Below are 16,760 nucleotides of genomic sequence, written 5' to 3'. Positions count from 1 at the left end.
TAAAAAAAGACCTATGGACTCTGACACAGCCAAGTTACTGTGGCTTACTAAAATGCCAGTGTTAGCTAAACCTTGGTAATTGAACAAATACATGCTTTTAGCTGGGGCAAACACAAGATAAATGCTATTAACTTTTCTCTAGTGCATAAACTAACATTTTTTAGCTCTCATTGGGAGATGTGATTGCAGGTCAGTCAGTGCAGCTCAGCTGATGGGCAGTAACTTGCTAAGCTGTGGTTAGCCTGAAGTCTCAGCTTGGTGTGAAGCCCTGGGTCTTCCCAACAAGGACAACTGTCCTCATGCCTGACCTGGGAAACACAGAGGGAAAGCATATTATTAGTGTTATTTAATTTGCATTACTGTGATACTTAAGAGCTCTGGTTTGGATTAGGACTGTGTTGTGCTAGGCATTGTATAAACACACAAGAAGGAATGATGCTGTCCTCGAGAGCTGCCTGCCTTATACAAACACACGGGAGTCGGGTGCAGTTTCACATGGAGGTTGGGCTTTGTCTTCCTTAGTGCCTTGTGCAGTGCCAAACATGTTGTCAGCTCTTGCAGATCATCCTTATTTAACAGCCGAAACCTCGGCATGCTCTTTACAGAATTGGGAATTTGTCAAGTTCATGCATCTGTGTAGCATGCAGTAGGTTACCCAGAAGGATACTTGAGGCCAAGTTGGGATAGGCCATGTGAGTTTATTTCAAGGGCAGCTACAAATAGTCCCCATATGTTGCAGTTCTGAGTGCAAAGAAAGAGACCTGGGCTTGAACTGGCTGAGCATGGGAAACGGTAGCCTCACACCAGCCACCTCGTGCCAGGCAACCCAGAGGTCGAGCTGAGCAGCCAGAAGGGCTATGGGGCTCTTAGTCCCGTGGTAAGCATCTCCCCATCAGCCTTGAGACAGGCTGTTAATAAACAGTAACTGAATTGGTTTTGTATACCTTGGAGGAGGTAACTCAAGCAGGAACAGAGAGAAGCTGTTAGTTTTCTCCATGAGAAATGTTTATTCATTTTCCCCAAAGGCTGTTAATGGGACTTCTGGCTTTGGCAGAAGAAATCCTACTTTATTTCCTAAAGATGAATCATAGGCAATTTTCATATGTTTTGAAGTGCAGCTCCTTCCTTTACCCTATGCCTGAATGGCAGGGTGACTCCTGAAAAGGAAGTGGATAAAAACCTGTTAGGATAATTTACTCTGTTCAGGGACGTGTAGTGATAGTCTTAGTGGTGTGTATCTAAAAGAGTGCTTGGGATTTCTCATTTTCTACAAGTGAAGAGCTCTGTGTGCAGTTATTTTCTCTTAACTTGCTGTCTTTCTCTCAGCATTAAAGATCTGACTACATTACTCCTTCAAAACTCATTTAGAAAAGTTACATTGCTTTTTATAGAGAACCAGTAACTTCAGTTGTATTCCTGCATTTCTCTGCAGAGTGCCTGTCAGTACAGAGTTCTCCAGCATTGGTACAGCATGACTTTAAACCTGTGTTGTATGGATAGATAGTGTACTGCTTGCAACCAAAGAGTTTTACGGGTTGAACTAGTGATGTGGGCAGATAGAGAGAAAGCATTTATGTATCAAAAGATGTGAGATTTCTCAAAAACTGTATAAACCTGATAAAAGAGACCCATCCGTTGTTCAAGATGGTTTTGTTTTGTTTGTTTGTTTTGTTTTGTTTGGAAGTAAAAAAGTGCAGTCAAGTAATTGCCATCTTACTGATAAACCAGTTTAGGTCAAGACAGGGGTACAGAGCCATTTAGCTAACCTCACAGTGGAAGTGAAGTCTTGCCTTTGTTGAAATGTATTTTATTTTGGCTCACTCATGTGATCAGTTACTTTTTAGTAAAAATACATATTTTTACTATTGTAGACAAGGTGCATAAACATTTGACCCCTGAAAATACGATATATAACTAAAGACAGTCTTTGAAAAACCTGGAGTATGTATGTGCATTATAAACTCCTCTCTCACAGGGCCAGCACTGTAGAAAAAAGGATAATGAGTTGTGTCTTTGGTCTTGCTCTCCACCCCACCCCCTCATCTCCACTGTGCTTCCCCCTCCTTTTGCTGTGGGATGTGCCAGCACTTGTCTTGGCAAAAGCCAGTCTTGGATAGTAAAACTAAAGAAAATTCCAGTATGTTTGTGACTAACTCAGCCTTTACCAGACCTCCTCTCCTCCCCACCCCAGTGCTCCCCAAGAAAAGAATATATGTTGGTGTGCTCTGGGGAGACACAAAAGGGCAGCATCCGCCCAGAGCTTCGCGTGCTGCCTCGCAAACATGCATGATTTGTGCTCTCGTAAATTAGGGCCCTGTCAGAACTACAATTTGAAATGCATGTAAATGCATGTTCCCCACAGACAGATCATCACATACACCAACAGTCATGTAAAAATAACAGGGCATTTCTATTTAGTATGGTCTTGGTCTGCATTTTCAATGGAGAGGTTAAATCAACAAGTGCTTTGCTGACAGTCTGAGAGGCTAGGGGCCTTTCTTTTGTGCTCAGGGCAGGTAAAATCAGCTCACTGCGGTCTGATTTCCACCCTCCACTACACCACACCAAGTTATTGCCATGTTCATTCTCCCTGTCCAGGCAATCTTTGCCCTTTCTACAAAGATTGCCCTCAGAAGTATCTTTTGCTGATGGTGATTTCATGACAGAAAACTGCCCACTAGAAATTGTACAGCAGTTCATTTTCCAAAGAAGCTACCAATCAACAGGTGCTTGAGGAAGCATGGATTTTCCTTCAGCTGCGGTTAACTTGCTCTGGATTTTAACCAGTGACCTAGATATGAAAGGCTTCAGTTCTCATCCCCGGTACCTAATGGTGTCTTATCCTTATCATTAAACACTAAATGACCCAGTGAGTCAGCAGCCATACTGTTCTCAATAGATAAGCATCTATAGAGTCCACATAAAAACTTAAGATACAAAGGGACCTGTTGGGTCTTCCACATCATAAGACACTGTTAATAATTTGTGAAGCTACATCCTAACCCTGTTCTCTATTTTGCCCTTGTTAAATTTAATGGAAGGTTTTTATATAGCCTCACTCCACTAATCATTATTTTATACTAATTTGTTCTTGTGTTAAGGTTATGTTTTAGTTTAAACAGTTATTTTTCCCTCCCTGGTGTTTTCTCCCCAAACATATTTCAAGAGAAGACTCATATCCCTGCTCACCCGTTGTTTTGTTGCTATATAAGTCAGTTTCTTTTAGGGTTTCCTAAGACAGACTCTTCATTTCCCTGATTACCATTTGTTCTAGTCTGTCTTTTAGTAAATGTGGGTGACCAGGACTGTATATGTTGTTCTAGATGAGGTTTTGATACGGTCTTACATAATGGCAGTAATATTTTCTATTTAACTAAAATATCTTGTCTAATACATCCTATGATTATGTTTACCTTTTCCACGGTTGTATTGCACCAGTGGCTCACTTATCCTATGTCGGGTGACTATATCTTGGTCTTTCTTCACCACCATTTCTTTCAAGCAATGTGTCCCTGTCCTTATAGCAGAAATCCTTGTTATCTAGGTGTATGACTTTCTATGCTGTAATAGTGAATTTCTGAGGTCATCAGTCTTTTTCCTGATATTCTAATCATCCTCTCTGTTGATGAAGCATCTCAATTTTGTGTCTTCAACAAATTTTATCAGCATGTTGTTGGGGGGAGGTTTTTTCTTTTTTTATGCCTCCATCAGCCTTGCTTAAGACAAATGAAGAAAAGCTCCTTAACTTTAGTCTTTTACTATTCCTGGTGGGAATCTCATTCCTTACGCCACAGCATGAAAAGTCTGTTGCAGCTCTCTGCTTCATCAATGGTAGAAGCGGTGTGTCCATCTTCACCATTTCTGCTGGATGTTTTTCTCCAGTGCAAGAAAGGTAAGACAAAAACAATCTTCTTAACCACACAGCACAGCACAGCAGAAGCACACTGTGGTACGATCACCTTCAAGCAGAGCTGAGGGCTAGATTCCTAATGTACTTGGCAAAACAGCTGACATACCTATGAAGGGGACAGAAAAGGATTTCTGATGTATATTCTTCCTAAATGTGCTTTATCCCAGAGCAATCCGGGAGCCATTATGCAGGCAAGTTTTACTGGAGTTCAGCAATATCTAATTATGCCCTTTATTCCAAAGGGCTGGCATAGAAGAAGCTAGAAAAAAAATCAGTTTCTACTTTGTGTGGCCATACACTGTCTTCAGTCTGGTCAGCTCTGCTGGGAAAGTCTCAGGGCCTTAAGTGCAGCATTTCAAAACATTTAGAACAAACCCTAAGCATTTGTAAAAAACCACATAGTGTACAGTTAATACACCCAGATGTGCTGTCAGCCCCACAGCACTGCATCAGAGTGAATGGAGCATGTAAATCTTGGAAAGGTTAAAGCTGAAAGAGCAGTGATATGCATAAAGAATTGTGTTCCTTCCAGAAGAAGGAGGTGGGTGAGGTGTTATCATTCTACATTAATCACTTACATCTCCAGCCTGCCTAAATCCTCTGAAAAGAACCAGCAAAGAAAACACCAGCTGCTGTAGCTCCTACTTTTTCCTCAGTACCCTCCAGTCTCCCTCCCTCCTCCCTGCCTTCCCTAGACTGTGTTTATTTTTACTGCTAGTGAATCAGCCAGGAACTTGCTCCCTGCAACAAGAACAGCTAAGAACAAGCTGCAGTTTGTACAATTCCCTGAAACCTTGGTCTTGTTTTGTAGCTTATGATCAGCAGCAAAATAGTGGAGAAAAAGAGAGAAAGTGATACATATCTTCTTTCTCACCCAGAGAGATGGACTTTCATTCTGCATAGAGTGGGACTTCCCCGGCTTGCTCCTTGAATGCATGTCAGCTTTTACCAGAGATTTTAAGCATGCTTAGTTTATGAAAGAATGTTGTCATCGCTTGAACTGCAAGCTCTTTGGGAATGGAATCATTGTTTTATATAGGTATGCTTAGCTCCTACAATAATCCTGATTGATTGCACCAAAACACTATACTGTAACATAAATAGCACTGTAACTCTTCATTCAGCAGTGGCTGCTGCTTCTCCCCTTGCCACATGTAAGAACTATTGTCATGAATAGTAAAAGGATTCACCTTCCAGGCTTATCGCACAGTGGCTTCCCCAACTGTGGCATTACTATCAGGGCCCACACCTGGGGCAGAGATAAGTGAGTGCCTATGTTAGTGAAGTTATTACCCATGGCAGCTAAGTCCAGAGGCTGCAAACCTGCCCAAGGGCAGTCCATAAGAGCTCTCTAGTGTGAGTCAGCAAAGAACCGCTGCCCAGATCCTCTTACAGCAGAAATGAAGGGTTTGTTTTTTCATATTTAGTGAAAATCATCATGGGTGAAAGCCAGGTACACGACAAAGGAGGTAGCAAAGAATGGCAATTAGTGACAGAGAAGTGAATGATGGGGAGGAGAGAGAGAGAGACAGAGAGGGGAAAGATAGAAGGAAAAAAAAGGAATTGAAACACACACCCCAAAAAAGTGTATGTCGGAAAACAGGAAAAGAAAAGTGTGAATGTGACAAAATCATTCTTGTGGGAATGAACATCTTCCTGAGTCAGGGGAGGGTTCTCTCACTGACACCTCTCTGGACCCGAAACATGTAACCAGAGCCCTGCTCGGGCAAGACCTGTCCTACTATGGATTCTCCTGTCACACTTCAATCATGGTCCTTAGGAGGTTCCTACTATTGATCCTCAAGCAGCAAGAATTTTGGGAAGCCAGGTTTGGAGTCCTGTCATCCAAAGAGCTAGGAAATCCTTATTTACAGAAACACCAAAAAGATATTTTTCCACACTCTTGTGTTCAAACAAGCCAAAGGCCACCCCAGTATTTGTCATCTAGCAAATCATTTGTCATCTGATTAATATCCAGCCTTTCAGTTGGTCAGCCTTTGAAAGACATGAAATGCTACACTTGTCTCCATGCTGAATGGAAAACCACTCAACTTCTGGAGAGGTGTCAGTCCCTTACACAGTGCTTTCAGCCACAGAATGTGCTGTGAGACTGATTTGTCACTTAGGCACAGGCCTGGTGCAGAACTGCTAATCTCTTTCAGATTTAAGAGGCTGTTTGTTGCCAGGACTTCTCTGCCAAAAGATAATTTTATAATACTGATAATCAGGCGCCCTGCGATGATAAAATGCCTGTTGCTTGCCTCTATATGAATAGTTTCATTCTGACAAGCTCCTTAATATGGCAAACTATTTGTGTTATGGAAAAAGCAGAGCCTTTTACTGAAAAGTACCAAAAAAAATCTTATCTTAACCTAGAAGTGAAGAAAGTGCAATTAATTAACTTGTTTCTGAAGTTTGACCTCTAGCCATAATAGATTTTCTAGCATAGCAATGAATTGTATATTGCAATCACAGGTCAGAGCTAGCCTATACTATAATTTGCAGCTGAGTGTATAATGAGGAGTGAAAGATTCATGTTAAATGTGGTCAAATGATTAATATGTTGGTAACAGCTGAAGTGGTCGGGCAAGAGTGACAGGCACCTGAAATAGCATTTGATGTATTGCTATTGCTAGTAATGATGCTGTTCGCTGTGTTGATTATGTTCCACTAACCTTGTTAACTAACTTGTCCTAACAGCACTGTGTGCAACACAACATCCAGGACACCACGGCTCCATGTGTAGCTGATGCCATGTCATTGCTTGTCCCTGTGCTCTTTATCCTCCATTAAGAGCACTCCAAGATTTTCCTAGAATGCATGCAGTAGGCTATGTGAAAAGTATGGACATTTAGACACAAATGACAGGTGGTTATCTTCTGACAAACTTGCTCTAAGTATGCTCTTTAGTCTTCTTTGGAAAAAACAATAAAAAAAAAGATGAAGATGAGAGAATACAGTAGCTTGATTACAAAATAATGTTAGGTTTAGTTTAGATGAAGCCACAGTTTCATCCTAGGGTTTGTGGTGGGCTTTTTTTTTTTTTTTGCGGTCTTGAATTATCCTTTTCTTAATGTTCTTCATAAAGACCTAGAGCACTCCTGCTTCATGTGATTTCAGTGGAGTTCTAGCTCTCCCACCATGTTCAGATGGAGATGTAACACAGTTGGGTCACTGCAATTTTTAAGTGTGATAGATTTGCTACATGATGTATTCATCCACAACTATGTTTCACCATCTGAGCTCTATGCAAAAATTCAATGTGTCCTGTCCTTGGCAACTTAAGTCCTGGAAATTTTCCTGCTTTTGCTGGCACTGTAACCCAATCACAATTTCTCTGAAAAGACCCTAGTGGAATTCCTAGGTGAATTTTATTTATTTATTTATTTATTTATAATCCTTGGATGTGGAGGTTTCTGGCACACTGTTGTGTAAACCTATTGCATGCCATGTCTTCAAGTAATGTTGTCCTTGTTGTTTAAGGCTTTAGGCCATAACAAAGGAATTGCATTTTTATCTGCATTGTTTCTGAGAATTTCCTTGGCAGGGTTGCATTTTAGGATCTGTGAGCTTGACTGACAATGGCTGGGTTACCTGCTACTGCAGACAGAGGTGACTCACTTGGGATTTCTATAGCGTGAGCACTAACAAAGAGCCTGTGGCTTCCAATATGCCTGGGGTTCCCTGTCTGCTGCTCTGCGGTGTGTCTGAAGACAACGTGTATTCAGGAGCAGAGAGGGATGCTTAAATAAAGGGAACGAGATAGCAACAAACTCAAATTACAGTTTGGGTATCTGTTTTACCTGTTTTTGAATGACTCTAGTAGTAGTTAAGTTTAGTTTAATTTACTTTACAGAGCTACATCCTGCAATCTTTGATCTCAGAACATCTTTTGAAAAAGAAGGCCAGCAAGTGAGGTAGGATTCTGGCATGGATGAAGATCACAAGAGCTAAATTCTGCCATGGTAGCAAGGGATGCTGTCAGAGTGTGCGGGCAGTACGAGGGGAGTAGGAGGGTAAGGGCAGTCTGTGAACTGATAAGAGCAGATTAAGGACTTGGCACTGAGCAAACCATTAGAGGGGAAGGACGTTATTAAGAAAGGCAGAGTGAGGAACCTCTGCTAATGCTCTTTCTGCTGTAATGAACTGACTGCTGTTGAAAATGGTTATCAACCGTGTGTTCTCTCAAGATGGTGCTGAAAACCATCTACTAGGAAGGACAAGATGTTTTTTGGTGTTGTAAGAAAGTATGAGTGACGCTTTCTGACACTTAAGCTCCAAAAGAGCTGCACATAGATCTCACTTTGTCTCTTGTGAGAGGCAGGAGGAAGGATACAAACTAGTAATATTCAGTCTGCTATTTCAGACCTGCTGCAAAGGCATCCAGGCCATTTATATGGCAGGGACATCTTTAAGCACTCATTATCTCGGCCTAGACCATCTCTGCCTCCTTTTCTCTGCTTTCTTTCAATGGAAGACCTAGGTCCAAGGTGGGGGTGCAAGGTTGGGGCAGAATGGGGAAATAGGCAGACAGCTAATGTTGAAAACAGTTTTGTTATGCTTAGATCCTGCAGCTTTTTCTTTCCCCCTATTGTTAAATGTCATTGAATACCAGCAAAACAGGAAACTGCTTCCTCCAGCCTCTGACCGAGTGAATATAGTGCAGCTGCTAGTTGCTCAGAGTGGCCTCCCCACACCACCCTGTTCCTAGAAAGTATCTGGGCATTTGGAGGAGCATTAGGGAAGAGCAACAAGTACAAGTAAAGCTTGAATAAGCAGGTAAACTTGGCAGCTCATAAAAGAAGGGAATGCTGGAAATATCTGGTGATAACAGTCAAAACTGTCTCTGTTGTTCCAGAATTAGGGCTTATGGAAATAAGAGCAATAGCATCTAAACCAATCTCTATCGCCTCTCTCATCTTGTAACTAACTTAATGGTCTCTTTCTTGTGCTGTACAGCTCTTGCATCAGATATCCTCACTCTGTGGCTGGGAAGAATCTATTGTTTTACAGGCACTGCAGCTTGTGTTGTGATCCTCAAATCTCAGAAGTCCAGCCAGGTCTTATTTGGTTAGGAGGTCTCAAAGGAGACAGGAAATGGTGCTGGTGAGTTGGTAGGTGACCCTTTTCTTCCTGAGAAAGCAAGACCCCACAGTATCAAGGGGACAGATGCTGCCTGGGGTTCTGTTGAGGAGAGCTGAAATGGAGGATATCAAAGACTTTGTGGCTCCATTTATAATTACACATCTCCTATATAGTTTATAGTTTGCAGCTCCAAAGACAGAAGTTATGTTAATGGCTACCAAATACTGATCTCTTGTATGCCAATATGATTTTATTGATGCCAGTGGGACTGCAAGGAAGAAGAATTTGATGCTTTATTTTTAGAAAGTCTTTGAGATCCTTGGGTACAAACTTTTGTACAAAGTGAGAAGTACTTTTAGTGATAACTTTTGTAGTCTTATAGTACTAGCTGTATTTCATTCTCCTAGTATCTGTGGATCTTTTGAGAAAGTGGTATTCTGGCTGCAGATCTGCCAGGACATCTTTGCAGCTGGGAAGTCTGGCAGTACATTGCAGCTGCTTTCCTAATGAGTGGTAGAAAAGTTAGCAACACGGGAGACATTTCCTGGGATATGTCTGAAACCCTGGCAAAACTTACTCCTGGTTCAAACACAGGCCAGAGTCTCCCATTTGGGTAGCCCTGTTTTATCCCAGTAACCCTCAAAAATATAAATGAGGTACACACTGAAACTTCATTTTGCATTCCTAGAAATTTGCTCCAGTTAAGAGTACTAAATAACGAGGTATAACTATCAAGATATTATACTTCTGGCCATGGAGGGAATAACTGGGAATCTGACCACTCTAAATGTCTTTGTGTTGTAAGGATGTGAACACATTCTGATTAATTTTTGTTTACTTTTGTAAATGAGGATCTAATTTATCTGGACTCAAAACTGATGCTATTGTTAGGTCATTTTTAAAGACTCATTCTACCATACTGTAAAGCATTCTCAGCCATACAATCTCTATTTGATGTATTTGTGCAATGTACAGTGTGATGTTTCTTCCCAATGGCTGCAGCAGGCAGTTCCTGATTCAGAACTGAATTTAGAAAAAGCAGCAGCCAGGGTCTGCTCAGCTGTATCATCTCACAGGTGGCAGTGTTTCAGAACAGGCTGTTCTTTGCACTTCCCTATCCTCTGTTCATAACTGAAAGCTGTCACTACACATGAACCGTCAAAACACAGTGTGGATGCCCCATGCTCTTTTTTTTTCTCTTTCAATCCAATCATTTTGCTGCAATGTTTTGCAGTGTTTTTGGAGGTTTGTGAGATTGTGCTTGGTCTGCCCCATCCTTTTAAATGCACACACATCTGGTGACATATTGCTTCTTCTCCCTAGGCCCTTCCTCCTGTTCCAGGAGTTAATTGAATTGCATCTTTAATTTCACCTTTCCCAGAGTATGTCTCACACTGCTGCATTTTTCATAGATTCATTATAATGTATACATGTCATTGCATAGAAAGTATTATATCTCCACCGCATTGTCTCACAGGGTGAGCTGTGCTGCAGGGTTTCCTTAGAGAGCACAGATGACACTATCAGTTGTACAAATAACCGGTTCAGCATCTGGGCTGCCTTAATTTTGGCCTTTTTGTCACGTTTTTGTGAGAGAGGTTGTCACAGAGGCCTGTCACAAAACCATTTAGAGCACACATGAGACACTTAACAATACAGTAAATATATACTTCATGTCTTCCCTGACAACTTAGAGAATCTTTCTAAAATCTAGATAGTACTTCAAATCCATGAAACCCCCTCCCTTTCCAACACACAATATTTTTGTGTCTCACTCCATATAGGCTTCAGTTTTCACTATAATAGTAATGTAGTGCATTAGAGTTTTAAGAAACATATCTATTTTCTGGTCTCCCTCACAAAATATAAATCACAGTTAACATCATTGCTATTACACAATGAAAGTCAGTATCTGTTGAATTCAAGGCAACAGTTAGCCTATATTTAAAAATAATTTTATGTAAATAAAACTGTATTAAATAAAATAGGTATTCAGTAAGACAGACAAAAACAACTAGAAATGTCTAGGATGGAGCTCAGGGTATATTAACTGGATCCTAAGACATGAGAGAAGACTCTTGTGTTTCTTATAGAGCTTTTCTTTGGAAGCTGACCTTCTCACCAGTGGCTTAGCAGCTTTCTTGTGACATATCCTGATCTCAGAAAGGTCTTTCTAAAATACACTGTTTCTACACCTGAATCTATTAGATAGGTAGTCTGAATCTCTTTCCTTTTCACTGTTACTGGCTGAACAGACAAATAATACTGCTTTGTGCATATATATCTTGTTCAGTAGCTCTCTGATCATTGTTTCCTTGCATGTGCTTTATTCCTTTTCATAAGAGCCAACTATAAAGAAGGTTTAAGATGTGATCTTCGGACTGACATTCGCCTGTACCTAGGTAACCTGCTACTTGCTTTGTTTGGAATCTATCTAGCACTTGTAAAAAGAGTATCTGTTCATCGTTCTTGTCTGAATTTTTCTTCTTTATTTTTCTAACACTGAACTTGAGGGTGTTTTGGTAGCTATTTCAGGGTTAATTGTCTTTCTGTCCAAGCAGTTTGGTTAAATGTTGGCTCTAGAATGCTCTTCCTTTGCCCATTAGTCTCAGATCTGGTGAGGCTAGTAAGGCAGTGAGGTGCACACCTATGTTTTTACAGCGCTAATGATGGATGGGGGGAGTGTGTGTTGGGGGGAGGGTTATGAGGGCTTTTGCAATAATACTGACTCTTTTCCCTGTGCATAGTTATACCTTGACATGGTGTGCTTCAACTTACAGATCAAAGAGAATTACCAAAATGATCCACTTGTGAATTGTGGGCCATTATCTGTTATTAACTCATCTTGAGTACTGTGGTGAGCAAACTGTAATTTACAGTGTGTTATTACATTTCTGCTCACTGTGGTGTGCAGCAGCTGAATTTGTGTGATAGTCCATAATGAGAAGTAATTTTTTCTAGCTAATTCAAATAGATCTTTGCCAACCTCTACTAAAGTTGATCAAGAATTTAATTTACTTCTAATTTTGTTTTTCTGCTTCCTGTCCCTCCCACCACATGTAGCAAAATAGAAGATTTCACTGCTGTTTCTCTTCAGTACATGCTTGCTTCCAGGAAAACTTGGAAGCACAGCAACAACGTCCTCCAGTTCTCTGCCAGGTTTCCTTTGAGATGTAATGATTCAGGTGGCTTCATTTGCTAAATTTTTGCCAAAAAAAAAAGAAAAAAGAAGGATTTCTCTACTGACACCATATAATAAAGTAGAGCAAACAGGACGGCTGGTAGGAGACTTATTTTTATTGCCTGGTCCTAGTCACATGACAGATCAGGTTACAAAATACTCATACCCCTGCCAAGCTCTCAGGATCCATCAATTCCTCTTGCTACTGTTTTAATCCAAGATGTCTTTTTTTTTTTTTTTTTTTTTTTTTTTTTTTTGCTGAGGGAGGGGGCACAGGGCAGGAGGGGAGCTACTACATTTGGGCAGCTGGGAGAGCAAAAAGCAAGTATATCATGATTGGGAGTATTCCTTTAGTGTTTGTTCAGGACTTTTTCACCAACTGAATAGTTTATTCCCTCTGAGTGTGGGCAGCCTTTGGCAAAATGAAAGCAATGTCAGCATTCCCCTGTTCCATCTATTTTTTTGGAAGAGAATCACAGAATCACAGAATCGCTGAGGTTGGAAGGGACCTCTGGAGATCATCTAGTCCAAMCCCCCTGCTCAAGCAGGGTCACCTAGAGCATATTGCACAGGATTGCGTCCAGGCGGGTTTTGAATATCTCCAAAGAAGGAAACTCCACAACCTCTCTGGGCAACCTGTTCCAGTGCTCTGTCACCCTCACAGTGAAAAAGTATTTCCTCATGTTCAGATGGAAGTGTCTGTGTTTCAGTTTGTGCCCGTTGCCTTGTGTCCTGTCACTGGGCACCACTGAAAAGAGTCTGGCTCCATCCTCTCGACACCCTCCCTTCAGATACTTGTACACATTGATAAGATCTCCTCTCAGCCTTCTCTTCTCCAGGCTAAACAGGCCCAGCTCTCTCAGCCTTTCCTCATAAGAGAGATGCTCCAGTCCCCTAATCATCTTTGTGGCCCTTTGCTGGACTTGCTCCAGTAGTGCCACATCCCTCTTGTACTGGGGAGCCCAGAACTGGACGCAGTACTCCAGATGTGGCCTCAGCAGGGCTGAGTAGAGGGGGAGAATCACCTCCCTCGACCTGCTGGCAACACTCTTCCTGATGCACCCCAGGATACCATTGGCCTTCTTGGCCACAAGGGCACATTGCTGCCTCATGCTTAACTTGGTGTCCACCAGCACTCCCAGGTCCTTCTCGGCAGAGCTGCTTTCCAGCAGGTCAACCCCCAACCTGTACTGGTGCCTGGGGTTATTCCTCCCCAGGTGCAGGACCCTGCGCTTGCCTTTGTTGAACTTCATGAGGTTCCTCTCCGCCCACCTCTCCAGCCTGTCCAGGTCTCTCTGAATGGCAGCACAGCCCTCTGGCTTATCAGCCACTCCTCCCAGTTTTGTATCGTCAGCAAACTTGCTGAGGGTGCACTCTGTCCCTTCATCCAGGTCATTGATGAAGAAGTTGAACAAGACTGGACCCAGTACTGACCGCTGGGGGACACCGCTAGCTACAGGCCTCCAACTAGACTCTTCACCGCTGATCACAACCCTCTGAGCTCTGCCATTCAGCCAGTTCTCAATCCACCTCACTGTCCACTCATCTAGCCCACACTTCCTGAGCTTACCTATGAGGATGTTATGGGAGACAGTGTCAAAAGCCTTGCTGAAGTCAAGGGAGACAACATCCACTGCTCTCCCCTCATCTACCCAGCCAGTCATTCCATCATAGAAGGCTATCAGATTGGTTAAGCATGATTTCCCCTTGGTGAAGCCATGCTGACTACTCCTGATCACCTTCTTGTCCTCCACATGCTTGGAGATGACATCCAGGATGAGCTGCTCCATCACCTTTGCAGGGATGGAGGTGAGGCTGACTGGCCTGTAGTTCCCTGGGTCCTCCTTCTTGCCCTTTTTGAAGACTGGGGTGACATTGGCTTTCTTCCAGTCCTCAGGCACCTCTCCTGTTCTCCATGACCTTTCAAAGATGATGGGGAGTGGCTTAGCAATGACATCTGCCAGCTCCCTCAGCACTCGTGGGTGCATCCCATCGGGGCCCATGGATTTGTGGGTGTCAGGTTTGCTTAAATGATCTCTAACCCRATCCTCCTCGACCAAGGGAAAGTCTTCCTTTCTCCAGACTTTCTCTCTTGCCTCCAGGGTCTGGGGTTCCTGAGGGCTGGCCTGAGCAGTAAAGACTGAAGCAAAGGCAGCGTTCAGTAACTCTGCCTTCTCTGCATCCTTCGTCACCAGGGCACCCACCCCATTCAGCAAAGGCCCCACATTTTCCCTAGTCTTCCTCTTGCTACTGAKGTATTTGAAGAAGCCCTTCTTGTTGTCCTTGACATCTCTAGCCAGATTTAATTCCAAACGGGCCTTAGCCTTCCTCGTCACATCCCTGCATACTCTGATAATGTTCCTATATTCCTCCCAAGTGGAGGACTCCATGGTACTCATGCCACAGGCATTAATACTTTTCATTGAATAACAAATACAGGAAATAATAACATATCTTTCTTCATGTTTATAAGCCATGATGCAGGAAAGTTATGAGACTGGTTCAAGGCCACACAAGAATCCTCTGGTGAATTCAGGGGTCAGAATTCAGATGAGAGTTGTAGTCCCAATTTTTTAGCTACAAGACCACCCATCTTCTCTTTTGGCAAGCATAAGTGGAAATACATTTCTTCTGTATTCCAGTGTCTGTGATCATGAAAGTTTCCAAGAGGGAGTATGTTGCAATTGTTTGAGTTTTTCCATTTCTGTTCTTCTTTCACAAGTTGCCTATAAAAATCTGCAAAACTACTGCATTGTCCTCATTCAGACCTCTTGAAAACGCAACCATTCTCTTGATTTCGGAACAAAACCATCTCTTGTAGTTAGGAGTTTATGACTGCTCCTGCAACTGGCCAGCGTTGGAGGAAGGACATGTTAATAGTGACTTCTTGCATCCACCTGTCTTCATTTGTTGTGGACACAGATTGTAAACTTTTAGGGGCAGGGTACCATCACTTTCTATAATTGTGCAAGGCTTTGGCCTGTCAGTACTGCTGACCATACTATTGATGATGACCCCTTAGAATGTCAGTTTTCAGAAGACTTGAATAACATATATTCATCGCATCAGGTTTTATGAGATATTTGTGTTATGAGAAACAATGTACAATGAAACAATTTTTCTCAAGTCTTTCCCCCTCAACTTCAAATATTATAAGTAAAAAAACACTAGGAGGATAAAAACATCCACAGTTAATGAAAGGCATTAATTTAATAAACTGCTAGACTTGAGTAAGCCATAGCCATGTTGTGATGACCTGCTTCTTGGGTATTTGTTTCCTTGTGCTTTAGGCACAGACATTTTATTTCTGTATGTGCAATAATAGCACCCTCTACTGCCTCTTGGTGAATCTGCAAAAAGATAGCAAGTGATCATAAACTCAGAAAAGGACTTTCAGAGTGAGTAGACCCACAGATTCTAAAGTGTCTTTTTGTATATGAAATAACACTGTCACCATGAGAATGGTAATGCCAGAAGATACTTCAGTTCTGTCTCAGATTGTACATTTGAACTTTTAAATGAAGAATTTGAATTCTTTAGGGGCTCAAGCATCTATCAAACTGAGAAGTGTTTTCCTTTTTATCTGTATGTAATTATCTTCCACTTCTGTTAGGCCCATGGATGGGAAAAAAATCAGTTTTCATAATGAGAAATAGGAAAAGGCACTAGATCAGATGTTACTTTGTACTGTGTGTTTATAGATGAAGTAAGTTGGGATGGACAGAAAACACTTTCCAGAATCTTGTTACGGATGTGACGTGTTCTCTCTTCCCACCCAAATGCTGCTTTTCCCCTTAGCTATTTATTGTACAAGTCTAGGGCTCCTGATCATTTTATATCCTGAATCACATCTTTCATCCTCTGAGCCTACAGCCAGTCATACTCAGCAGCCAAGATCCTTTGCCTCAGTCATTTCAGCACTTCATTGGAAATGATGTCCAGCTGCACAGTGTTTTTATGCAGAAGCTAACATTATGGTCTATGAGATGTTCCTGGTTTCTCATAGAGCCTAGATATAAGTGACTTGAAAAATCCACTTCAGTAAATTGGACATAAGAGTTGGTTCATAGCCTTTCATCCTCACAATCTGTGCAGTGTCCTGAGGAACATCATAACTGGTTTTTGAGTAGGAAGAGTAACAGACATGCACGTGTGCCTTAAGAATTGAGGGCTAATCTCGGTGAATCACTTATATCACAGGTTTTGATTGAAAAGGGTAATGCCGTAGTGACAAGGCCACACAGCTGAGGTGACAGCGCTGCTGGGGTAAGCGCAGGATTTTGAAGTGGACCTAAAACCATGCTGTTTTTCCAAGCTCCACTCACAAAAGTTGCTTTCCTGAAAAAAATCACACGGAGATGCTGTTAGATGCCAGCTTCAGGGTGGTTAAAATTCGGTGGAGACAAAACCGAGTGGGAACGGCCTTTTCCCTCCAGTGCCCATTCGCAGTGCCCACCTCTGCGTCCGTTAAACGGCCGTTCAGGAGCGGCGAGCTTGCTTCACGGCTTCCCGCGGGCACACACGCGGGAGCAGCCGGCCCGGCTGCTCGTGCGCGCTAACGCGCGAGCAGGCAAGCGGAGCGAC

General features: G+C 42.3%; 1 protein-coding gene across 1 annotated transcript in view; it reads left to right on the top strand.

Moving 5' to 3' along the window:
- The first annotated feature begins 3,828 nt into the window (after positions 1 to 3,828).
- Positions 3,829 to 16,760, top strand: part of SRP14 (signal recognition particle 14) — a 17,186-nt gene continuing 4,254 nt past the window's right edge. Inside the window, exon 1 of the mRNA XM_026090730.1 lies at positions 3,829 to 3,892. Within this exon, the coding sequence (XP_025946515.1) occupies positions 3,829 to 3,892 (64 nt within the window). The remainder of the gene's footprint in view (positions 3,893 to 16,760) is intronic.

This window comes from Apteryx rowi, unplaced genomic scaffold, assembly GCF_003343035.1.
Source record: "Apteryx rowi isolate R43461 unplaced genomic scaffold, aptRow1 scaffold_874, whole genome shotgun sequence".
NCBI lineage: Eukaryota > Metazoa > Chordata > Aves > Apterygiformes > Apterygidae > Apteryx > Apteryx rowi.
The sequence above is the reverse complement of the archived record's forward strand: the minus strand, read 5'-3'. Positions and strand labels throughout refer to the sequence as shown.